Source organism: Vanessa atalanta, chromosome 3 (genome assembly GCF_905147765.1).
Source record: "Vanessa atalanta chromosome 3, ilVanAtal1.2, whole genome shotgun sequence".
Classification (NCBI taxonomy): domain Eukaryota; kingdom Metazoa; phylum Arthropoda; class Insecta; order Lepidoptera; family Nymphalidae; genus Vanessa; species Vanessa atalanta.
This window is the reverse complement of record NC_061873.1, coordinates 754,052-779,096: the sequence shown is the minus strand read 5'-3', so window position 1 is coordinate 779,096 and position 25,045 is coordinate 754,052. Positions and strand designations below refer to the sequence as shown.

Here is a 25,045-nt window from a genome sequence, read left to right as displayed (position 1 = left end):
TTCTGAGTGAATTAAGATGGACTACATAAAAATAACCTAATATACATTTTGATGCTGCCTGGTAAAAAAATAACAAACAGGCACAAAGTAACAAAGATAAAATCCATAAATTATAAGGAAAGAGAACCACAAAGAAGATATTTCTGAGTGTGATCACTGCACTAAATTACTTAAACTTTAAACGACAAATTCATATAAAATACTAAACAATTTGGGGTCATATAGACTATATATAAAAAAAATATTTGGTTTAAAAAAAAACAATCTAGCTTGCATAATGTTTATTTCAGTAAACAAGAATAGTGAAATTTCTTTGAATTATGACCGTAGAACAAACAGAAGTTTATAATATGCACCTCCATATTATTAAGGCATCACTGGTCGGTTGAATATACGGTAAACTTGTATTTTCAGATTTCGTTATGTGCCTTGTAACCATACATTGAGTACCAAAAATAAAATGTCAATCATACTAATTATCTATTTCATGTAAGTCCACACATCGAGTAACAAAATGAGTAACTAGCGGATAACAATGGCTTTTAATATATTTTTGTGTACACATACATTTTTTATTGTCTTTTGAAGATCATGGAACATTTGCTAGCACTGAATTCTATGATAAAAAATATATATATATCTCACTCCCCAAATCTTGAACGAATCTTGTACATATAATTGGAAATTGTATACAGAAAAAGTGCATTGTGGGTTGAAATGAAAATGGTTCATAAGCTCCAAAATATGAGATTTAACAATGAATATATTACGATTATACATTTCAAATATCATGTCTCTGTTATCCTCGCGTTCTCGTTAGGTACGGTCCTATGTGGCGGCCATCTTGCAGAGATGTCGCAGTTGCATGATCTTGATGTCGTCGGTACCGAATTTGACCACTCCCTCCTGGTTCTCGATGGAGATCAGTTGACCCACCGCCTCGCGGTCCTCGCCCGCTATCACCTAAAATCACAAGATTACATTTGTATTCCAGGATTTATTATCAAAAAAGTTTATATACTTTGAATACAATTTGTTTTTTTAGTTAGAAAAGGTCCTAATGTGTCAACCAAGGACAAAGGTTGTATCGATAAAAGTTCGGGCCCAAGTTTTTCAAAAGCGACTCGGTCACCTTGACGCGGTCCCCGCTGTGCGGCACGACGGGCTCCAGCAGGTGCGAGGGCAGGTTGAGCACGCGGTCCTCGTGCGGCAGGAACACGGCGCACGTGGCGCCCGACACGCCGCGCAGCGCGCCCGTCTGCCCGCGCAGCGCCGCCTCCGCGCCGCCGCGCACGCGCACCTGGCGAGCGACACTACGTTATTATACGGTTATACGTGTGAATATATTGTTGTATATTTCAAATAAAATGTAGCTCTGCGAGATGTAGATTTCGTAGGCGAGGAGATCACCTCCAGGTCGGGCGTGTGCCAGTCCGCATCCTCGTCCGGGTAGGGCGAGCTGGGCGAGTAGCCGGCGGGGCTCGGCGTGCCGAGGTAGCCGGCCGCGTAGGCGCCCGGGCTCGGACTCGGCCGGTACGGGCTGTACGTGTGGTCCGAGCCGTACATGGTGCCCGGCGTCTGCGGCGTGAAGGGTCCCTGCGAGTAGGCGGAGTCGTAGGCGGGCGGCGGCGAGTTGGGCAGGTTGAGCGCCAGCGCCAGGTCCAGGTCGGGGCGCGGCGTGTGCGCGGCGGCGTCCCACGCGGGGTGCGCGGGCGTGCGCGCGCCGTCGTGCGCCGGCGTGCTGGAGCCGTAGTGCGGCGTGCGGCTGCCCGCCTCGTACACGGGCGTGGCCGCGCCCTGCAGCGGCGTCTTCAGCCCCGCCTCGCGGTACGTGGGCGTGTGCGCGCCCGACCGCATGGGCGTGCGTCCGTAGCTGGATACCCCTCCGCGAGGGGCGCCGGTGGGCCCGCCGGCCGCCGCGATGTGACCGCGGTCCACGGAGATGGTCTGGCAGGCGGCGTGCAGCTCCACGCGCGCCGTGCTGCCCGTGGCGTCGCGCACGATGCCCACGTTGCCCTTGTAGGGCCCGCCCGTGATCTTGATGGTCTGCCCGATGAGCTCCCGGTCGCGCGCGACGGGCCCGCGCCCCCCGCGCCCGCGCCCTCGCCCCCCGCCGCCCCGCGCCGACGGGTGCATGGGCGACTGGATGCGCGGCGACATGAAGCCGAGCGCCAGCCCGTTGGCGTTGGCGTTGTTCTTGGCGCCACCTGCGAGCTGCAGGTGACGAGTCTTGCATACAAAGATGCCGCCGTTGTCGAGGTACATCCGCGACTGCAGGAAGGCGAAGTTCCGGTACAGATGCTTGATCTCGCCCTCGCGGCCGGCGTGGGGTCCGTCTATCACCTTGACGATGTCCTTCTTTTGGATTGAGTTATGCTCGGAGTCGAGCGCTATCGTGAAGCGAACTTCGCGACGCTTCTGAAGCGCCTGAGGCTTACACTCGATGACTTTCCCCTGCATGCCGAGGACGTGGAAGTTCTCTTTCTCGAGGCGAACGATGACGCCGACGGTTTGGGCGTCGAGGAGAACCATGTCTCCCCACTGGAACTGCCCGAGGGAATCAACACCCGTAGCCATGTCTGAACACAACTGCAGATCTCGGGGGAGTACTTCGAGCTCGTGCATCGTCAGATCTGACACGAGGACGACTCTGTGTGGTTCGACTCTCACTATCAAACCAGTGTCGCCTTCGTACCTACCGGCCAATACTTTTACGTGATCTCCTTGTTTGAAATACTTTCTTAATTCATTAGGCTTAAATACGAGCGGATCTTTTAGAGCGTCGTGCTTTGGCATAACTGTTATCATAGAACCATCAATGGCGATGATTCTTGCTTGTAGATTGGCAAGATCGCCAGTACATACTTCAACATTATCTCCCATAGAGAATGAATGCAAGCTTGTTGGATCGTCTTTGGCAGGAGCTGCGAGTTCAATATCGATTCCTTCGGGTTGTTCCTCGAATCTTTCTAATTCAGTAAGTGTAGGTTTAACACCTTCTGCTAATATAGCAGACATTGTGAAGTTTTTGTAAAGAAAACCTTTCCTTGAATATCTGTTACCTTCGAATATCAAGAAGTCACCATCCGAAGTGACTTCGCCACCGATAGCTCGGATGGCTTCAGGGTCGAAAGGTTTCGCAGCGGGCCGGCGCTTCTTCTTCCGTTTAGCAGCCTCACTCTCACTCTGTACAGTTCTTAAAGCTCCTCTCAGTCTTGTATAGTCTATTCTAGGTAACAATTTCAAATGTACTTGATTCTGAGCTAAATCAACATAATCTACTTGAGCAATGTCGTCCTTGTAGAGACCTCTTTTAAGCCGAACCCACTGTTTCGGTTTCAAACCTGACTGCTCTTTGACTACCCGTAAAACATCCGTCATTTCCTTAATCGGTACCATTTCTTGCTTCCAAATACCCATTCTCAAGTTTCCAACGTTTTCTATTATAGCTTTTACGTGTGTTTGTTTGTATGCTTCTATGTAAATGTAACCTTTTACACCTTCAGGTGCCACTACCGATTTTATCTGAAATGGCTCTTCAGAGTTCTGGTAAGTTATAAACTTCCTCATTAACAGTAGTACTGTAGCTTTCTCTTCGCCTATTCTGCATTTAACCATCCACAGGTTAGGGTCCTTGATTCCAGGCAGGAGAGTCTGCTGGGTGATCTCATCAGACATTTCTTCTCCTCCTTCACCAAAATGTCTGAGGGCAGCTGACTCATCAGCATATTTGTTTCTTAAATATTCCTCGATTTCTTCTTCTTTCTGAGAGTCCCATAAATTTGTTCCTCTGCGTCGTCCTTCAATTTCTCGAGCCGTGGGTCCGATTTCATCAACCTCATTACCAACAATGCCCATCTCTTGTGCTCCTTCTTCCCACTCATCATCTTCATCAACTTCATCATCAACCTAGGAATAAAAATAAATTTGAAATAATATAGTTAAACAAAATTGATGTCACTACTCCAAGATTGGTATATGAGCTAAGATGATTTAACTTAAATGATTTTATAGAAAATTCTCTAATATTTATAATTACTGGAAAACTTAGATATAGGTGAAGCAATTTATATTATAGATATTAAATAAAATATTCCAAATTGCTATGTTTAAACCATTAATTTATGCGGATTGTTATATTAAATTCCATTATTTTAAAATAATTTTTTTTTTGAAAAATTAAACCAATACAGCATACATAATTGTCAGTGGTAAGGACCAAATGGTAAAGCCCCAAAATGGTGCTTTTGATAATGAGGTTTACTAACATAACTTTAAATCTCATTTCCCAAAAGTACTGCTTTAGTTCTTTACCCTCCCTTCCCTTCCACTGACAATATATAAATCTTAATTATTCTGTTGTCTGTCATAAATGTATAATTTTTCCTATATGGGTAAATATACGTATTTCTTTCATCCCATAGACATTAAAAATAATTCCTCAATGCAATTCTATAAGCCATGTTTACACAGGCTTAAATATTATATCAATAAAAAATAATGTTTCACATCAGGATTTCCAAAAACTTAGGTGAGGTTTTATAAATTTGCTAGTGTAAACCATGGCCCACAAATAGACAATATTTTTTTACATAGTAGACCCTTATTCTACCTTTGCAAAGTCGATAGATTCAAATTTAAACATGATAATTTATCTGGTTACTGTACTTTCATTACAATTAAATACAGAATGGACCGTCAATCATTAAAATTACATGTTATTATGTCTCTAATTTTAATCACTGTACAATTTTAATAAAATTATGTGAGTATATAAATAAACAAATAAAGTTAATCTTACTTGTAATAATGATAAGCAGAAATGTATTTTTATATATGAATAAAATAAACTAACCTCAGCTTCGTCAATAATGAAACCTCCATAGCGACTATCCTTTTTCCTTTTCTTTCTACGTCTTTCTTCTTCTTCATCCTCATCATATTCCTCTGAGTCCACTAAATCATCTCCTTCTGGCTCTTGTTCATCCTGTTACAAATAAAATATTAAAATGTCAACAAGTGTCATCTAATAAAATAGATTTATTTTAATCTCTCTTTTTTATATTTTATATAAATATTTTATTTTTCTATTATTTATTTGCCCATTATTGAATATATTATGTAAAAGCCATGCATAATAATTCATTTTCTAGATGACAATAAAAAAGATATGAATTTTCAAACCCTACTGGTGTTTACTTGTACCATGTTCAGTAAAACATAATAATAATAACTGGTTGTGGTATAAATTTATTGTATTGTAAACCTTACTCATCTTACTTGATCAAATTTCAATTAATAAAAGTAGGTCATTACTATCAATTAAATGTATTTCCTTTATGATTTATTGACATATTGTCAAGTGATAGAAAATCGAAGCAATGATTTATACTGGGTAATTAAATAAAAACAGTGAACATTTCAATGAATCAATACCTCAACTTCCTCATCACCAGATGCCTCTTTAGCTTCATCGTCTCTGTTATTACTGCCATCGGATCCAGCTGAACGGCTCCTGTTACAATGCACGTAATCAACTTAACGACACCTAGTGATCGATTGCTTTTAATTTTTGGTATTATAATTACCTGGAACGGGAGCGTGAACGTGATCGGGATCTAGAACGTGACCTCGAAGGTGATTTTGAGGGACTTCGGCTACCTGACTGCGAACGGGATCGTGAACGAGAGCCCGACTTAGCCGAACGATTTGAAGCAGCACTTCTTCGTGACCTATTCGACACTACACTGCCTGCATCTGAACCGCTTCCCGAAAAATTACTCCCTTCTGAATCCGACATTGTCACTACAGCATTTAATTATCTTATGTTGGGAAACATTTAAGCAGAAAATAGCTTTTTTTTCAGCGAAAATTGACGAATACGTCGATGCTAGTAAACGTGACAGTCACAGACAAAATTAAATATGGCAGACAAATTCAAAGTTTGTATTACCTGGGTATACCATAACAAATGTCAAAGTAAAAAAAACAGTTGATTGATAATTTGATTTACGATATCGCTTCAACGCTTCCACTGCATTTTAAAATAGCTTAAATAGTTGTAATGCAATTAAACAGTAAAATATTAATTCTAAAAAATGTTTCAATCACCCAAATCTCATTTTGTCTATGTCATGGACGACCAATAAAAATAAATCCTTTCTTTTGTCTATTGATTCGTCGCTGCCCCACCGACTGATGTGAAAATTTTCTTAAACATTACAAATGTGATAATATTGTGTGAATATTACATAGAAACCGAAAAATACAGGATTAACATAATATTAATAAGTACCTTTCTTATAAGATAGCTTTAAAAAAGTGAGAGAAATGCAGTCGTAGTATACATCTCTTGGTGATCGTCAAATAGCTTTCGATCGTATTTTCGCACGTCCTATTACAAACAATTGCAAGTTTTTACAGCGAATTAGCTGTTCCCAATATTCGTAATAGTGTAAGAAGTGTAAAAGTGTAGTGGTGCAGTGTGGTGCAGTGCAGTGGTGTCGGCCGAAATGTATCAGTGAGGACGGCGAGTGCCGAGCGAGGGTTCCCGGGTGTCATGTTGGAGACGCGGTCGGTGCGTACCGCTGACTCGGTGTGGGCGAACAAGCCGCTGCCGGCGCCTCACGCCATGGCTAACTCCAGGCACGGGAAGAACACCCAGGTAAAATTTATAATACATCTGCTAAACCATAAATATCTCGCATTAAAAAAAAAAACAAAATCAATAATCAATTCAAAATAATATTCAAAAATGTATCTCTTATATGTACAATATATCTCAAAAAATGAGTGATGATAAATACCAACAGGATACCAAGAATTACATATAATAATTATAATATATAATTCTTGGTATCATGTTGTTATTCATTAATTAAAAATTTAAACAAATATTTCTGTAAAAATGTTCATAAGAAATGTAAAACATATTTCAACACAACTATTTCATATAATGTTCAATGGCATGTGTTGTAAATTGTAATTACACAATTTATGCTAATGTTAATTAATATTAGTACTTCCTTTGCTCTCTCTTAACTGTATTGTTCTAACCTTCCTAACTTCCTACCTCATATGTGTAGGAGTGTGAAGGCATTGCATAGTGTCTTTGTATATAACTCTGTTAAGGTCAAAATATATCATTATAAATGCTCAAGGTTTTTAAAAGTTAAATTATTAATTGACTAGAAAATCAAAATGATAGAAATACATATAGGAAACAGTATAACTGAATTATCTGGTTTGTTTTTAAAATAAGATTAAGATCTCTCATCAAATTATTGCATTTATTTCATATTTTTCACTACTTATATGTTACACAATACAATTATTTTTCAAATTATAGAAAAAATACATATTGAATTAGTATTTTGATACTGAATAATCATAATCCCTATCATACAAATAAACTCCTGTTATTATACCACTTAATGACTCTTAAATAATGAATTCCTTCCATAAGCTTATGATACATGAGATTTGATTTTTATTTAAATTATGTAACCGTATGGCAGTTTTAATTCATCCCGGAAAAAGTGAGTGAATTTCAGCCACACATCGATAGTTTAATGAATAAAACCATTCTGATGCATAAGTAGGTATTATAAAATATTACAGGTATTAATGTAAATCGTTGCTGAAATATTTCCTTAATAAAATAAGTACTATGTCTTTGCAGTCTACAGGCCAAGATCTAAAAAACATTTTTTTTTATATATTGTTTACATATTATAGAATTTAATAACACAGATAAAGCTACAATTATACCTTTACATTGGTTGAGAATATTGAACAAATATTTAATGTTATAAATAATGCAAATAATAATCAATCTACAGATTGACATAACAATCTTATTTAACAGAATATCTATAGATGTCAGATCGTATACTAGCTTTGTAGGAAAACTTCAATTTATAGGTTCAATAACCTGTATTGGAAACTACTCCATGCACCTTTTTATTTAGGGTTGCCTCTCCTCATTTTTATAAATCAAGTTCTAAATCCTGAGTAACCAGGTGTTCACCAATTGACAAGAATGTCACCTCTGCCTTTCATTTTACTAAAAAAAATTAGCTGTCCATACTTACTCTTATTTTTCTTTTGACTGAAATTAAATTATAATAAAATACTTTTCTTGTAACTAGGATTAGAATTAACATGAAATTCGAAAAACAAGAAATGTGAAAAAAGATTTGCAAACATCTGTAGTTTAGTATGGGGATGTAGGTTGAAAATCAATTTATTGATTAGTCCATCTAATATTGATTTAAAACTCAGATTATAAACATTTGATATCCCTTCTCTGACCTGATTTTATATATTATTTTCGACAGTTATTCGCAACAGAATATGGTCAACTACATGGTGGTTTTTAAGTTTGAGTATAAACACAAGTGCACTAAGTATCGCTTGGCCCAACCTCGGGTATTACATTGGCCAACATTGATCAAATAGCTTTCAACAACAGAATACCACCAACTTTGTGAACTAAGAGGTGTAGTACCTTGTTCCTGTAGTTGCACTGGCTCATTCACCCTTCACTTCAACTGGGGTACAATAATAATGAGTATTCTTGTTTGACAGTAGAAAATGTTTAAAATGTAACCTTTTGGCCATTTTGGCCTTTTTATTATTAAAGCCACTACTACAAATAAATTATTAATTCTTATTTAGATTAATATTAGTCACCTTTGACATTTCATATATATTAAATTGTCATTCATATGATTAATGTCATTTGAAGATTCCAAAATTCCACCGATTCCAAATACGGGCGGATGAACAAATGGGTCACCTGATGGTAAGTGGTCACCACTGCCCATAGACAATGACGTTGTAAGAAATATTAACCATTCCTCACATCACTAATCTGCCACCAACCTTGGGATCTAAGGTATTATGTCCCATGTGCCTGTAGTTACACTGGCTCACTCACCCTTCAAACCGGAACACACTAATACTGAGTACTGCTGTTTGGGGGCAGAATTTCTGATGAGTAGGTGGTTCCTACCCAGACGGGCTTGCATAAAGCCCTACTACCAAGTAATTATGTGCAGCCAAATCATTGGGTGTGAAATGGGTAACTAATGATTTTAGGTTGTAATAATAAAATATTGACTTTGGAACTAAGAATTACCTAAATTTGAAAATAGAAGCCATATTTTGATTTATGATTCATAATAAAATTATGACTCACACCAATTTTCATTATATTCATTTATATTTGTTATTCATTGCCACTAATAAATAAATGTTATACTATAAATAATAATGCACTAAATAATAAATCCACCAAAAAAATTTACACACTCATGAAGTTATTGTGTTTCATGAGTTATGTAAACCCAAAAGTCACTCATGCTGTTATCCATAGTATTTAAGTAAATTTCAAATAAAAAATTTAACTCAAAAATAAAAATATATGCTTAATTAATGTTTCTATTTTTTTTTTTATAACATATAACAAAAGTTAAACAAAATATGTTTTTTCATTTTCAGGACGACGTGTGCTACGTAGTAGCGAAGTACGATTATGCGGCACAAGGCGCTCAAGAGCTGGACCTGCGGAAGAACGAACGTTATCTTCTCCTCGACGATTCAAAGCACTGGTGGCGCGTACAGAACGCTCGCAGTCAGTCCGGCTACGTGCCCAGCAACTATGTCAAGAAGGAGAAACCTTCGCTCTTCGATAGGTGGGTTGATTCTAATTTAGTAATGTTTAATTGTTGCGAGTCCCCTCTTCAATAACAATGCAAGTAAAAATAAACTTACTATCTACATAATCGTATTACTGTGGGATAAGGAGCACTCGAAACGAGTTACATAACTACTTAGATGCCCTTTAATGTAGCTATATTTATCGGCTGAAAGACTGCCTATCATCTGCTCCATAGCTTATTTAATAAAATGACTAAATGTCGAAAAACATATTTCCTAACGACTGATACGTCGATGGTCGGTCATTTCGTAATGTACATAAAATAATTTCGAAAAGGTATAATCGCGGCTACCACGCAAACGCTACACACGTTTCAGTATCAAAAAGAAGGTGAAGAAGGGTTCCGGCTCGAAGACGCTGCCGTCCAACAGCTCGCCGGTGCGCGGCGCGGGCCCCGAGTCGCCGGGCGCGCGCCGGCCCGAGCCCGCCGACGCGCTGGGCACGGCCGTCGTCAAGTACAACTACCAGGCGCAGCAGCCCGACGAGCTGTCGCTCACCAAGGGCACGCGCATCCTCATCCTCGAGAAGAGCAACGACGGCTGGTGGCGGGGGCAGTACCAGGGACACACGGGATGGTGCGCGACCCTCTCCTCTCTCTACATTATATTGTTATCATTCATCGTTATCGTCGACGACTATTTAACCGTTGAATTTGTTTAGGTTTCCGTCGAACTACACGAGCGAGGAGGGCGACAACGAGGACACCGTGCACACGTACGCTATGGCGGAAAACGTTTTAGATATTGTTGTAAGTAATCAAATTCTAAGAATCGCATAGGACATTGAGATTGATCGGACTATATAAGGTGATTAATATTTTCAATTGTCAGCATGTACCGTCCTTCCAGGTGGCACTGTACTCGTTCACGTCGAACAACGAGCAGGAGCTGTCGTTCGAGAAGGGCGACCGCCTCGAGATCATCGAGCGACCGCCGTCCGACCCCGAGTGGTACCGCGCGAGGGACAACCGCGGACAGATCGGCCTCGTGCCCCGCAACTACCTGCAGGAGCTCGCGGACTACCTCACGCAGCCCTACAGGTCAGTGCCGACGTCGCACCGATCGGTCCGATGCGAGCGCGTCGAATCGTATACGTGTCGTAATCGTATACTAAAGGCCACGTGTCGGCAGCGAGGCGGGCGAGGGCGGCGCGGCGGGCGGCGCGCGCGGCGCGGCGGGGCGCGCGTGGTACTACGGCGCCATCACGCGCACGCACTGCGACGCGCTGCTCAACCAGCACGGCCACGACGGGGACTTCCTCATCCGCGACTCCGAGACCAATGTGAGCCCCGCTGGTGTACATCATGTGCGAACGCAAGTCTGTTCACTCGCCCTCATAATCTGACGGGATCGCCAATCTGACGGAGTCGGTTCAGGCTCGGGACCTGCGGATGCCGGATCTCCGAGGCTACAAAACTTAATGAAAAAAAATAGAAAATGATGCCCGACAATCTGCAGTCGTCGTCGCAGGACGGGCGTCCCGTCGGCTCGGTCGAGTAACAGTTTTCGGTGTCGGTTTCAGGTCGGGGACTTCTCGGTGTCCCTGAAAGCGCCGGGTCGCAACAAGCACTTCCGGGTGCAGGTGGAGGGCAACCTGTACTGCATCGGGCAGCGCAAGTTCAACACGCTGGACCAGCTGGTGGCGCACTACCAGCGGGCGCCCATCTACACCAACAAGCAGGGCGAGAAGCTGTACCTCGTGCGCCCGCTGCCGCGCGCCGCGCCGACGTGCTGAGCGGCCCGCGCCGCCGACGATTGCTAACTTCCATTTATTATAACGTATCGAGAGTTAACTATATAGGCGTAGTAGCTGAAAACCTAAAGATACCTCAGTATGTCATAGGCCTTATCTTATCTTCATTGACGTGTCAAAATTGAGTGATCGATTTCAATTTATATTTATTCAAATTTGTAAATAAACCTCTGTTAGTAGAGTAAGTTTTGCTAAAAATCCGGTAAACTCGTTACGACCTTTCCGAATTATGAAAGTTAGCAATCGATATTAATACGTTACTATTTGTGACATTGTCAACGAATTATACGATTCGGTTTGTATAAATTGCGTTACGTCATTTTTTTCTAATAATTAATTAATAGATAAAAATGAGGCCTAAACATTTCGAGGCTTACCCTGTCATTTGATCTTGGTTAGAGAAATGCATTTAGTTAAAATAATTGGGTAATGACTTAGTCAACGATGAAACCACCAAATCTCATCAAACATTCGATCACAAATAACTTCACGTTGTAATATTAGACGAAAAGTGCCGCATCGAATTCATATATTTTAACCTAAAGGCAATTTGTAGGTATAGGGGTAAGAAATATTGAACGGACTTATGCATCCTAATCAAGTAAACCAAATCTAATTGGGTTTAGGCAAATTAATTAGATTAGACGTCGAACGCACACGTAGTGACGTTTTGAAGCTTCAACTTCGAGTTACTTTAATGCGACCGACACTCGCGTGAAGTGTTAGGCCGACTGTCTGTGAACTGGCTCGGAAACGGATGCTTTCGAAGCATAATTTAATACAATATAGTATTATATAGCAGTAATAAATATGCAGTTACTTTTAATGAAGCTTCTGAATAGTTGGCATCTTTCTGACGCAAAGATGAATAATGCTCATAATCATGACGTTGTTTGAAATATTTATAATTTATTTAAAATTAGTATTTATGAAAAGTACGTGATTTAAGCGAGAATGTTCACAGACAATAGTTCTACCAGCTCACGTGCAGTGTCGCCAGATATTTTCCATATAGAATGTTCTATAAATGGGGTGTATACATCCGGAGTCCCCGATAATTATATAATTATGTAGAATAATACGGCGTTGATACAACGCCAAAATATTATAATTATTACAATAATAAACCAAAAACGGCTTCTTCATTCTCTATTATAAATAACATAAGAGCGATTTCTATATCATATTATTTGGTAAGTAATGTAGCGTAATTTTTAAATGTTTTTTTTTATTATATAGATAAACCGTGTTTTATGTAATGTACTCATAGTCCCATAATTAGCCTGCGTACACACTGAACAATTTATATTAAAAAACAAGCAAATTTACTCCAAGTGTGTACACAGATTTAGTATAATCAATGATGTTCAATTGCGTGTCCTCCGGACTAATATCGTTCTCTTCTAACGTTTTATTTTAGATGGGAACGAACGTTATAGTGATGTGATCGAGTTCGTAAAAATCGATTTTTCATTCTATTCGAACTTTTAATGACCGAATAACGATTACTGGACTATTTTGGAAATTTTAATCAATAAATGTTTACTATGAGGTATACATTCTCACGATGTAGATAAATCGGATCAGTAATCGATTGATTCGGTTGGACCTCTATTCGCAGTCGCACATCGCTAGAGCGGATCGCGTCAATTTTCAAGGGGACGCAATTGAGCCGGTCTGTAATTCATGTGTTAGTGTAAGCTCAGATAGTCGAGTGCTTCGTGCGGGCATGTGATATACACTCGTATGTAAAAAACTATATGCATATGCAAATTTGTGATGTTTGGCAAATAAGTTATTATAAGTCACTCGATGGGAATGTCGTTTTGATACGGGGATCTTTTTCTACGATGAGACATAGCAAATAGCATTTATACACACGAGTTTCATAATTTAGATACGATAGTGAAATAAAAAAATATTTTATCGACTTGCTTTTAATATGAGAACGGTGAAGTTTAAGCGCTCATTTCCATACGATATTGTCTATGATTGGTTCCGATTTTGCATCTGTTATAGACTTATTTTTGTATTCTTTCGTCACAAATTAAACTCTAATTTAAGAATGCAACTTAATTTAAAATCGTTTCACGATATTTTTGAATGTTATGATAATCGTCTTAGAACGGAAGATGGAATTATATATATATTTACAACGAACTAGGATAATCCCAAATGTGAATGTGTCGCGCAAGTTTAAATTATACGAATGTTTTATTTTCTTAGATATTTTTTTTTTTTACGATAACTATAATTTTATATATAAAAATATATATTTATATGTTATTTGTCATTGTTTATAAATAAATAATGTTTAGGAAAATCAAATCTTGTTCAAGTGATATAGTTTATTAACATTCTTATCTTGTCTTGTAATATTATAATTTTTTTTCTTCGTACAAATACTACTGTTCTCTATTCGTTAATAGTATTAACAAAGAACTCGGCTTTTAAAATCTGAATCTGGAACCGACTATTTGATTTCAGATTCATGTTGAAATATTATTATGTTTCAAGTTGGTTCCAGTTCGTATATGACATTACAAAGTTTTTTACTATAGATAAGTTTACTCAATAACGATTGTTTAGAGAAATCAGTACAGTCAAAATTGCTTGTAAATTATCTCGTAAAATTTAAACTAGCGCGTCTGGATTGAATCTCGCGGTCCCGCGACGTGACTGTCGCTAGTCAACACGCCGACATCACAAACGCTTCTCTCCCCCCCCTCAACACACACAAACACACCACGACCTTGCACACACTCATCATGATATCATCATCATGATGAAAATGCCCTACTGTTTTGTTATACTAAACTGCTTGGAACTTTTCAATCTCTGTTGTTCCACTGAAAGAGCCGACGCCATTCATTACAGTGTTAGAGTCTTGAGGTGCGTATACGCTAGTGCGTATATGCTATAAAAAAAAAAAGTCAATTTGTATTGATGCCACGCGTTGGTGTATATAATACAATTTCTGTAACTAACATTGTGTAATGGAAGTACTGCATTACTTTACGTTATAATCACAATTCACACTCCCTCTGTTCATTACATAATCTAAATAACCTTTACTCACCAATACCTCGTGTTGATTTACTCAATATTTAGCAATGCAATACGACGGCACACACATATACATTTATTAATTTGATCTGGAGTGGATATATAAAATATTAGTAGCAGATTTTTATGTTATCTGTAAAATATAATCCCTATAAGTGTTCATTATGTTCTATTGTCTGTAAGTGAAGTTTATTTGCGGCAGCTTTTGTGTTGTTTTTTTAGACATTTCGTTAAAACTTCTTTAGTAAATTATATCGACCTTGACCTTCAGTATTCTATTATTCTTTTTTTTTTAATGTTATTTTATACTTTACTTCGGTTGTGTCGTTTTTATTTCTTTCACAAAAGTCCCTATGTTCCCTTTGAGCCGGGAAAATGTTCGATTTACGCCATTACGCCAAATCGATCATTTAATTAGGATAAACTAGAATAACTTCGATAAATCCAAAAAAGAACAAAAATTCATTAATTTTAAATATCAATTATTTATATTACATTGTAACCAATATAATTATTTAGTTCGTTTTTCAAATTTACCACACGAGTACCGATGAGTTTTGATTTTATCTCTTTCAAGAAACGTAACCCATATATAATGGCGATGTAAACCTTTCGCGATTCCAAGTAGACGTGATGTTCCGCGAGAGGCCCCGACTGCAGCGCCGCGCCGCTAATTATTCAAACGAAACGGGACTTTATTTTTCTACGAATGTTTCTTTTCCAAGCTGTAAGTTGTAACGAGAGCACCAAGAGTAGACATCTTGTATGCGAACGTAGCATTAAGGTTATCGTACACTGTACATTTGTTAGTCGAGAATGTTTTTAATGTTTATTATTTTAATAACATGCATTTATTGAATTTCCATTTATAAATAAATCTATAATTTTTTGTACATTTTTTTTTGGATATAATCATTCTCAAGACGTCTATTCGACGACACGCTGATTTATAATGTGATACGTTTGGGGTATGACTTGGTTATTCAAATTGAACCGCATTCCTAAACACTTATAATATATACATATATAAATATATATATAATGATTAATTGCTAGTCAGGATTCGACTACGAGACGGCATTACAAAGTCATATCTCAAAGCGGAGGGATCGTAAGTTACTAGATCTTTTTGATATATTTATTACGTTTTATACTCAATATTGTAATTAGTTTTTAAATGCGAGATAACTCACGTAATTTAGAAATTTATTAGGAACAAATAGATTTATAGGTATATCTTGAACCGATGGTCACCATAGCCGCCATTGAATGCCGTACACTCGCCGGTACACCACGTTAATCGCTTATTATTAACTAAAATAAGTCTTCCCATGAAAATTAAATCGTAACCGAAAGTATACTTGGGGCGCCACGGAAAAATAATGTATTATTGAAGATGATAATTAAAGTATAGTGTAAATTTATTATTGTTTGAGTGTCTGTGTGGGTTTTGTGTAAAGATTAAAAATTAAGTACACAGATAAATTGCTGACTTTATTTTCTAACGCTTTATCAATAAACATTGCCACGTGTGAAGAAATTAATGCCGACTTACATTCCTACGCTTTTCAGCTGTCTGTCTTAGTTTAACTTGTAAGTGATCCTTCTGTGTGGTACCTCCGTACCGACCATCACACCAGCTGTTTCAGACTCATTTAAATGTAACATGATCATTGATTTGATAGTAAATATAGCTTTAGATAATAGAGTGATTCGGTTTTTATTTTTATATTGCTCAACAAAGTATATTTTTTATTTGTATGTAACCACGCGTTTGTATGTTTTCGTGTATAATTATCTGATGTAACGAGCATATTATGATACCAATGTAAGTGCAGTGTATAATATTTAACATTATAATTTATTTATTAATTTGCCGACAGTGTTTTCTTTTATCCTTTCCATGATTAAATAGTATTGTTTAAGGTTTTGTTATGTGTAATCAGTCGACAGTCGTAAAATATATATTTAGAGAGAGAGAATAATATTGGTAGAGAACCAATATTATTCTCTCTGCGCGCTGCGTTTGCAATTAAATTTGCTAAAAAGTTGTAACTATAGACTGCTTAGATCTACAACTAAAGTTGATTTACAAAATCGTTTTGAAGACTACGATAATCAAAAAGACACTTGTAAAACGATTTAGGTTTGGGGTTAAAAATATGTTCGATAAGTTTGCAGGAAAAATTCTGGATATTCGATTAAATATAGATAGTAATAGCATAGTAGATTTAGTGTTCTACTTTATGCTCAGCTGTCCAATAGCTAGCCAAAATATAATATCAAAGTCAAGCAATGAAACAGACTTAAAAGCTTTTGACATATTATACGTTCCGATGACAACATTTTCAATTGTGCCAAGCATAAAGTAAAAAAATATATATAAAGTTGAAACGACAATCTAAATATGTCATGTAGTAGCGGCTTCAAGGTCGAGCTTCTGTTCTAGTGTCGAATGAGTAAATAAATGAACAAGGACCTAGTAAATAAGTAAATTTTGATTGTACTGAATATTTCTAGAAATATGCGTAAAATTAAATAATTGCTGGGTTATAAATAGTATAATTTATATTCTAGAAAAGTAAATAAATTATATTTATAGCAATCACTACTAACATATTGTTATGGTAGTTATGGTTATGGTGTGGTATTAAACAGTAACTAGGTATAACAAGAAACCATAGTATCGTATTTAATCGATTTAACCATTGCTCATATTTAGGTTCAAAAGTCTATTTCGTGTGATTGTTTGAACCGTAGATATAATGTTATCTCGAAGAGAAAAGTTATTAGTGCAGCCTTGGGAAGATCGTCGATATAAGGACCATAGACAAAAGGTACTTTAATTTATGTTGTATTTGAAGTATAATTAGCAAGTTTTATAATACATATATAATAATACATAGGCTCTTGTTTCTATACAATACTAACTGGGCACCTCCCATCATTCACTAGGCAACTTATTATACAAGACGATAAAGAAAGTTTTACTTTATTAATTAAACATAAAATATATATTCATCAGCTTATAATTTTAGTTATGCGAACATAAAAGCCCTATTTAACTCAGGATGCGGGGTTGCAAATACCGTAAATGACCAAGTCTGAGATAGTCGTTGAGGAACCTCATAGGCCTCTCAAAAAATTTTTTTGCAGAGGTGAGACGATGCGAGAACATCAGTGCAAGCAGGCACTGTAATGTAAATGTTCGGTAGAGTAAATAGTACATTCCGTTCTAATACAATAATTCCTTCCACAACGAATAATTAATATTGGATATCATAAAGGTATAAATAATAATCTTTACCGTCTTGTCCCGAATAAAAGACTGGCAAAAGTAGTCCCATAAAGATATACAGAAAAAAAATACATAGATATACACTATAAATCCTCCATGTAAATCGGGCTGTGTATCGCCTACCGAGCTAAGACGGCACGGCGCCGGCGCAGGTGCGCGGCGCGCGCGCGGCCGTGGACGCGGCCGCCCCGCCGGCGCGCCCGCACGTCGCGCTCAAGCTCAAGAAGTGCCAGCGCGAGCGCGAGCGCCGCGACAAGCTGTGCGCGGACAACTTCAGCCTGCTGCAGCGCCTCGCGCACGTCATGGCCGTCAACCGCCTCGACAACCATTGGGACCGACCGCTGCCCGAGTACGTTTGCACCTACCGTTCGATTATCCGAAACCAGTTATTTTATCTCAAACTTGGCTCTAAATATGTCAATATTGTTCTTAGTATAGATTGTGATTACTTTAAGACTATTTATTTATATTGAAGTAAAAGTGAAAAAATATGTAATAGGATACGATAAATAATAATGTTAAAAGGATAGCGGTGGTCGCATGCCACTTACTCTAAGGTTGCTTATTTAACAATACCTACCCTTGTTACTTAAGGATACTAAGGTAACGGACTTATGTTCTGATTTAGTTCATTACCAATTTTAAATATGTATTTATTCTAATTGATGAATGTTAATTTATTATAATTATGTATATGGCGAATGCTGTGTAACCCTTATTCATATATAAGTACTTTATCCACGTATGTATATACTACATACTCTATTCAAAGGGCAAGAGGAGTAAAGCCAAATAAACAACATTTGACAACAAATTGACGTTATATCATTGGCTGAGAGCTTCATTAATCTATGATATTCACTATGGACTTGCGAAAAAATGGCGTTTTGAACGTCGACGAAACTTATCGGAATTTTGAAAGTAAAATTAAAGTGGAAATAAGTGGTTAAGGTAATAGTGTTGTATTATAAATAAAGATATATTAATCATAAACTCTCAGTAGTGCACAATGCAGCTGGGTTATTAGGAAATCATGAAATACGTAAATCTAACTCGTTTAACTTTTTTTCTACTTCAATTGGAATACGCTATAGGTGTCATAAGATAATATTCATATGTGCATGAAGTATTTTTATTATAAAATTATTTCTCAAATAATTGCCCGATTCCCTCAGCTTCCACCAGAAGGTGGGGCGGTACTGCGAGCGCGGCGCGCGCCGGCGCGTGCCGGACCCGCTCGCGGTCGCGCCGCCGCCCGCCGCGCGCTGCTTCGCTTGCGAGCACCGAAAAAAGGTCCCTTGGTGTATTTCGTTGTCATCAAATAAACACATGGAAATTTTATTATTTAATTAGTTCTGAAGGATAAAGTCGACTATTCGTTTTAAAATCTAGACCAGATGTCAAATTTATTTATTTATCTTGACTAATTCTATGACTGGAAGAGGATTAATATAATTAGCATTTTTAACTATTCATATGAAAGTAAACACGACCAACTTTACTAATTACTAAACATAAAGCGGGTCAATAGTTACAAGCTGACTTTTCTTTTTTCAGAAAAACAACACATTCGAGGCACTCGAAGATGAACTCAAACTGCCTTCAATTTTTTAACAATGATTAAATAAAATACGAGTAATATTGGACAGAATTTATTGATATATAGTTACAAATGGGTTCAATGTCAGAACATAATTTCACAACTATAAAAGGCGACACGCCGGCCTTCCGCGGACGACGGTCGCTTTCCGGGTTAAAAATCGAAACATAAATACTATGTTATATCAAAAGCATATCTTCGGTAAGCGGAGTACACGCTCGCGTACGTCGCGGCACTTAACTTTAAAGCTATCCACTTCTCGTCCTCTCTATAATATACGAAAACGAAAAACAAAATGAAACATTTTCAAACATCACAATAGAGTCGTATCACTCGCGCCTCGCCCCTTGAACCTCTCGCCGGATAACGCTCGATTATCGATATCTGACGATTTTAGAAAACGAATAACAATCGATTACATGTAAACTAGACTCGTTCGTGAACTCACCGGAACCTACTATGATACACTAACGGCCTCCGCTAGTCGGAGCGCGCGACTCTCGGGGCTCGCTCTGTGAAACTTCGTCAACAAACGACACGACGACGACGATAGTCGGAAGTTTCACTCTTCGAGATACAGAGCGCGACCCGAATATATTCTGTAGCGAGCTCAATAAAATATCCCTATTAATTGAATACCAACATGAAGATAGACGGCGCTTGGGACGCCTACCGTTTAAACATTTTAACAATAGTTCACGCGCACGGCCGCTATAAATGTTACTCTGGACTGTGTAATTTTTACAAATCGTGCCACCGACCGATCCCCATCGTTTTACGTTGACAGACACGATTCTATTATGACGAGTCAATCGAGTACCTGTTTCGGCTCGCGGGCAATTAATTAATTATTATAGTAAGAAAGTTTTGCATTTCATAACACATTTCATCGGAAGCACATCGATTAACCGTCGACAAATAGATTCGCATGCACAATTATTTAATTCATTAGTGAGTAGTGAATCCAGTCGTAGCGCCCTCACACGACGGTGGTGGTGACGGTGGTGACGGTGACGGCGGTGGCGGCGGTGACGGCGGCGACGCGGTGGTGTCGGCGCGACGGCGCGTTCAGAAGCGGAAGGCGTCGTGGTTCGCCGGCTCGAAGGCGAAGGCCTGGTCGACGGCGGCTGGCACCAACGTAGCATCCTCCTCCTAAAAATATATATAAGTTTAATATAACAAATGCTACAGCTTCAATAGACAACATTCTATAAGATACTCCTTTGTATACAATATCGATGTACAATATAATGATGCAACAAAAATGACTATTATCGAGAATCCTCTGACTAGCAAAGACCGACCTCTGCCGCGAAGTACTGCTCGATGATGTCGTAGGCCATCTTGTAGATCTCGATCTTCTCGTGGCCCTGCAGCTCCTCTATCTTGTCGATACCGCCACACTCCTCGATCATGGTCGCGACTTGCTCCGCGCTGTCGCCGGCCATCTTCAGCATGTTACTGAGTCCGTCCAGCACCACCTGATGCGACAACACTTGTTTATAATATTCTTTATAGTTAATTAGTTTGGTGATCATAAATGTATTTCAAGATTACAATAATTATCATTATAATTTAATGGTTACATACAAAAAGTTTTATTACTTAAAGATAAACTGTAAAGCAAGAGAAACCTAAAACTATATTTTTTTATTTGCATAAAAATAATATATAATGGAGACATTAACTGATTCTTTACAGGAATCAACATAATATACTCATCACATTATCAACTGTCTAATTTTAACAAATAAAACTTTCGAAAGGAGTTAAAACATTGTTTTATTATATTGATTATGAGCACAAAGCTCTAGAGTCACAGTTTTATAAAATAATATGAGGTGAGAGTAAAAATAAATAAATGTATATAAATGGTTGTTCAACTCACATTGATAACCTGTGTGTCCTTGCAGGAGAGCAGGTTGCAGAAGGGGGGGATGACTCCGCACTGTATGAGCGCCGCGACCTGCTCCTTGGAGCCGCTGATGCTGAGGTTGGAAACGGCCCACGCCGCCTCCTTCTGCGTCTGGAACTCGCCCTTGCTGAGGTTCTCCACGATCTTGGGCAGCAGGCCCGCGTCGATGACGGCCTGCACTTGCTGCTTATTGCCCGCCGTGATGTTGGACAGGAACCAGACCGCCTCTTTGCAGATCTTCTCTTTCTATTGATTAACAGATAACTTATGTTATTGTCCAGTTTGTGGTTTAATTGTTTGTTTATTTATATCAAATTAAAATATAATAACAATGAGAAATATTTTATACACCATTTTACAACATTGGTTCTTTATAAGATTAAGATTGGTTCTTTATGTTATTATTTTGAGTTATTAAAGTAACATTACTTGTTAAAGTAAAAGTAAGCAGAGCAATTTTTTAATTAAGAATTTCAAGACAAAAAACCCTACACTTTAATTTTTGTGTTACCCAGGATTTGAACCCAGTTTCGTAATCATATACATAATATCCCTAATAAGCTAGATAAATACTAAGATGACAGCATTAATTAATTTTAAGTTGTTTGATAGAATGTAAAATCATATAAAAACATTTGTTAAAGTACCCTAATGTAAATATATAATGAAGATTTGATTGGAAAGACATGAGTTTTCATATTTCCTACTAAAAAGCCACCTTAAGAGTATCTCTTAGTAGTACCTCTAAGAAGAGGATAATCTTAAAGAGGCTTTTTAGTAGGAAACCTTTGACTAAGATATTTATAAGCTGTTACTGACTATTTTTTTTTGTGCATAACGATATGTATTTCATTCAATGAGACTAAAACTGCTGTAAAGAAAATACTTACTGGATGTGACAATAAGGCCGGGAAGTGAGATAAAGCATCACAATTGAGCACAACTTGCGTCTGTTCATCTGTTCCTGTCACAATGTTGCCTACAGCTCTGAGAGCGGCTGTCTGCGTTTTGACCTCCTTGTGTGATAGCAGTGGTATCAACTTTGGAACTATACCAGAATCAATAACCATTTGGATTTGTTCATTACCTCCGTCTGTTAAATAACTAATTGCCCATACTGTGTCTACTAAGATCTGAAATAAATATAAACATAGATTAATATTTACAAGTTTTCTTTTGTGTCAAATAACTTTTTTTAAAGTAATTAGGTAGCAAATCAGAAAGAGTCACTTGCTTTGGCCCAATATTCAAGATAAGATTTATATTGCTCCTCTAATTATTTTTATATAAATAATAGTGCTTAAAATGTATCTAGCAGTTGATTAATTTCATTTTATGTAACTTAGTCTACAAAATGAAACAATAACGACATTTGAAGCTTTTTTCAAAAATCCAAGAGTATATTGTACTTAAGTAATTGGTAATGATATAAAATAATATATTTTAAACTAAAAGAGTTAAAAACACCAAACAGCCTTAGCAAAGTTGCCATTTCTGTTCTAAATAAACTCTAAGCTTATTTGACAAAACTATAAGACTTGCTTACTCTTTTTACCCATATATTAGAACGAAATAGCAATATTAAGTATTAGAACTAAAAAATAATAGATTTTTTTTTAATTTTATTTATTATTTAGCTCAAAAATGCTTTTATAAATATCTACTTGGTGTCCTTAACCCTTTGGCTTTGTGTAAGCCTATCTAAGTAGATACAACTCATCAATATTCAACAGCAATACTATGTAGTATTGTACAAGCACAAGAGACATAACATCTAAGTTCATCACAGATAATTAATGCTACTTAGTGCCATTATCATAGATAATGGCACTAAGTAGCATGACCACTCACCATCTGCCAGTCTTTCTACATATATAAAAATGAAAAAATGTGATACAAATTAATCTCTCTTATTAACACAGTAAATGAGACACTACAGTAAGCCATTGTTCTAATTAAAAACAAAACAACAAAAGTATAAAAAGTAACATTATTAATAGTAGCATTATTGATACTAACAAATTATTAAAACATTTTTACTTTAATATATAAAAACAATGGACATAAACATATTTAAAAACAAAGACACTGTACAAGTGTCACAACCTGAGGAGTGTTTTTTTTTTAGTGTAAATAGTACACTATTCCTTCTTTTTTTATAAGTAGTTAATGGTGCAATAGTTAGACTCAATCAATGCTTAATTAAGTTAGCAATAATTTTTTTTGTTATAGTAATGCTGTTTCAAATAATACAATTATAAAAAACACTGTTCAAATGCTTGATTTTCTTATAAAATATGAAGTTAATGTTATAGATAATAAATTATTATAATATAATTTAGATTATGGTTAGTTTTTATTTTTCACCAACATGTATGATTTAAAAAGTAACTTTAACTGTTATGCAATTTTGTTATTTATTTGAATATGTTATTATTTGTAAATAGAGAAAAGAAAACTTACATTGGTGTCCGTGTGTGTAATGAGCATGTTCAGGGCTGGCAAAATTTCCTGAATAGTCTTGACAGGTGGTGGTGGATCCTTACTTCTACACAGGTTTACAATAACCCATGTCACATTGCGAAGGAAGGAAATGGGGATGTCTGGCTTAATGAAGCTAAGAAGGGGTTTGACCACTCCTAATTCGACAACCAAGTCTCGCAGTACTGGGCCATCACCGATAATGTTACCAAGAGCCCACACAGCCTGTTCACACACATTCTCATGAGGGGACATGAGCAATTGCAAGAAGAGAGGCACCGCACCAGCGTGAACAACTTTGTTGGTCTGTACAGACGTACCGGATGCGATGTTTGTAAGGGCCCATGCAGCTTCAAATTGTAGGGTCGGATTATCCGTCCTCGAAAGGCACTGAACGAGTATAGGTAGTATTCCAGTTCTAATCAAGTCGTCTATCGGTGGATTCTTATCGGAGGACAATAGTTTCCTACATTGCTGAACGGCTGCCAACTGCGCTGCGGGGTTTTCAACGTTAGCTGCTTTCATAACCAACTCCTGTAAGTCGGTAGACGCCAGTGTCCTATCGATGTCATCCTCGTCTGTTGAGTAACTAACAGGAACATTTCTTCGTTTTTGTAGCGTTTCTTCCCTTTTATTCTTCCTTAATTCGACTGTCACTTCGTTCCTTCGCCTGCGCATTTCCTAAAATAACCCACGCAAACATGTTATCCAGTAAGATTGTTATTTTCGTATAAATAATTTTATGTTCGTATTTTTTATTTGTATACTTACATCAACATCTTTGCCAGTATTCTTGAAAACATGCATGCGATGTTTCATTTGGTCAGTCGCCATTTTATTGTGATCGTAGTCGTGGTGGCCAAATGATTATACGTAGTACACAATGAAATAAAGAAACAATTTAAAAGAATAATGTAGATAACTAATCAAACATGTTTTAACGTCACTATAAGCGTTGGTGATTCATTAACCTCTCCATAGAATATTCCACAAAACGAAACCGTCCGTTTTCTTCCTATCTTCTTGAATTCTTTCTTTTTTAATGCCATAAATAATTTATTTTACATCTTTCTATCAAAATTTGTCTATGGTATATTTAAGCTGTATACATAAAGAAACTTAATTATTTATACTTTAGGCTACGTCTGCACAATACATTTTGAAGATTAAATGTTAATATTCTTTATATTTATATATAAAATTATATAT

General features: G+C 37.5%; 4 protein-coding genes across 6 annotated transcripts; 2 read left to right on the top strand and 2 right to left on the bottom strand.

The window, feature by feature from the left end:
- Positions 1-266: 266 nt before the first annotated feature.
- LOC125076968 (transcription elongation factor SPT5) lies at positions 267-5,934 on the bottom strand. Of its 3 annotated transcripts, XM_047688726.1 has the most exons (7): positions 5,589-5,934; positions 5,437-5,515; positions 4,856-4,987; positions 1,538-3,909; positions 1,411-1,480; positions 1,133-1,300; positions 267-963 (listed from the first exon to the last, which is right to left on the bottom strand). In XM_047688726.1, the coding sequence occupies exons 1-7, from the start codon at positions 5,798-5,800 to the stop codon at positions 829-831; spliced, it is 3,168 nt and encodes a 1,055-aa protein (XP_047544682.1). In that variant the 5' UTR covers positions 5,801-5,934; the 3' UTR covers positions 267-828. The 3 variants fall into 3 exon arrangements, with proteins under 3 accessions (XP_047544682.1, XP_047544681.1, XP_047544680.1); XM_047688725.1 differs by having other exon boundaries at positions 1,133-1,269; positions 1,410-3,909; XM_047688724.1 differs by having other exon boundaries at positions 1,411-3,909.
- Positions 5,935-6,187: 253 nt separating this feature from the next.
- Positions 6,188-20,529, top strand: LOC125077401 (cytoplasmic protein NCK1). Its single transcript, XM_047689332.1, has 8 exons — positions 6,188-6,664; positions 9,505-9,698; positions 10,042-10,299; positions 10,385-10,472; positions 10,573-10,763; positions 10,855-11,005; positions 11,246-12,853; positions 20,516-20,529. Exons 1-7 carry the CDS (start codon positions 6,560-6,562, stop codon positions 11,456-11,458), a joined length of 1,200 nt encoding a protein of 399 aa, XP_047545288.1. The 5' UTR covers positions 6,188-6,559; the 3' UTR covers positions 11,459-12,853; positions 20,516-20,529.
- LOC125076868 lies at positions 17,308-19,807 on the top strand. The gene is made up of 4 exons (XM_047688591.1): positions 17,308-17,379; positions 17,993-18,189; positions 19,016-19,133; positions 19,763-19,807. Exons 1-4 carry the CDS (start codon positions 17,308-17,310, stop codon positions 19,805-19,807), a joined length of 432 nt encoding a protein of 143 aa, XP_047544547.1.
- On the bottom strand, positions 19,477-24,881 carry LOC125077400 (importin subunit alpha-4). Its single transcript, XM_047689331.1, has 6 exons — positions 24,608-24,881; positions 23,819-24,517; positions 22,246-22,488; positions 21,329-21,601; positions 20,745-20,921; positions 19,477-20,592 (listed from the first exon to the last, which is right to left on the bottom strand). Exons 1-6 carry the CDS (start codon positions 24,668-24,670, stop codon positions 20,509-20,511), a joined length of 1,539 nt encoding a protein of 512 aa, XP_047545287.1. The 5' UTR covers positions 24,671-24,881; the 3' UTR covers positions 19,477-20,508.
- Positions 24,882-25,045: the final 164 nt, after the last annotated feature.

Bases quoted from the DNA above. Each gene is read 5' to 3' on its own strand.
- LOC125076968 (XM_047688724.1), bottom strand. From the start codon at position 5,800: ATGTCGGATTCAGAAGGGAGTAATTTTTCGGGAAGCGGTTCAGATGCA. The intron at 4,988-5,436 runs GTATTGATTCAT...TATTTGTAACAG, and splicing joins CTGGTGATGAGGAAGTTGAG to GATGAACAAGAGCCAGAAGG. The intron at 3,910-4,855 runs GTTAGTTTATTT...TTTTATTCCTAG, and splicing joins TCATTATTGACGAAGCTGAG to GTTGATGATGAAGTTGATGA.
- LOC125077401 (XM_047689332.1), top strand. From the start codon at position 6,560: ATGTTGGAGACGCGGTCGGTGCGTACCGCTGACTCGGTGTGGGCGAAC. The intron at 9,699-10,041 runs GTGGGTTGATTC...CACACGTTTCAG, and splicing joins AAACCTTCGCTCTTCGATAG to TATCAAAAAGAAGGTGAAGA. The intron at 10,764-10,854 runs GTCAGTGCCGAC...ACGTGTCGGCAG, and splicing joins TACCTCACGCAGCCCTACAG to CGAGGCGGGCGAGGGCGGCG.
- LOC125076868 (XM_047688591.1), top strand. From the start codon at position 17,308: ATGTTATCTCGAAGAGAAAAGTTATTAGTGCAGCCTTGGGAAGATCGT. The intron at 18,190-19,015 runs GTACGTTTGCAC...CGATTCCCTCAG, and splicing joins TGGGACCGACCGCTGCCCGA to CTTCCACCAGAAGGTGGGGC. The intron at 19,134-19,762 runs GTCCCTTGGTGT...ACATCACAATAG, and splicing joins CTTGCGAGCACCGAAAAAAG to AGTCGTATCACTCGCGCCTC.
- LOC125077400 (XM_047689331.1), bottom strand. From the start codon at position 24,670: ATGGCGACTGACCAAATGAAACATCGCATGCATGTTTTCAAGAATACT. The intron at 21,602-22,245 runs GTAAGTATTTTC...GTTAATCAATAG, and splicing joins CGGCCTTATTGTCACATCCA to AAAGAGAAGATCTGCAAAGA. The intron at 20,922-21,328 runs GTGAGTTGAACA...TTGTCGCATCAG, and splicing joins AGGACACACAGGTTATCAAT to GTGGTGCTGGACGGACTCAG.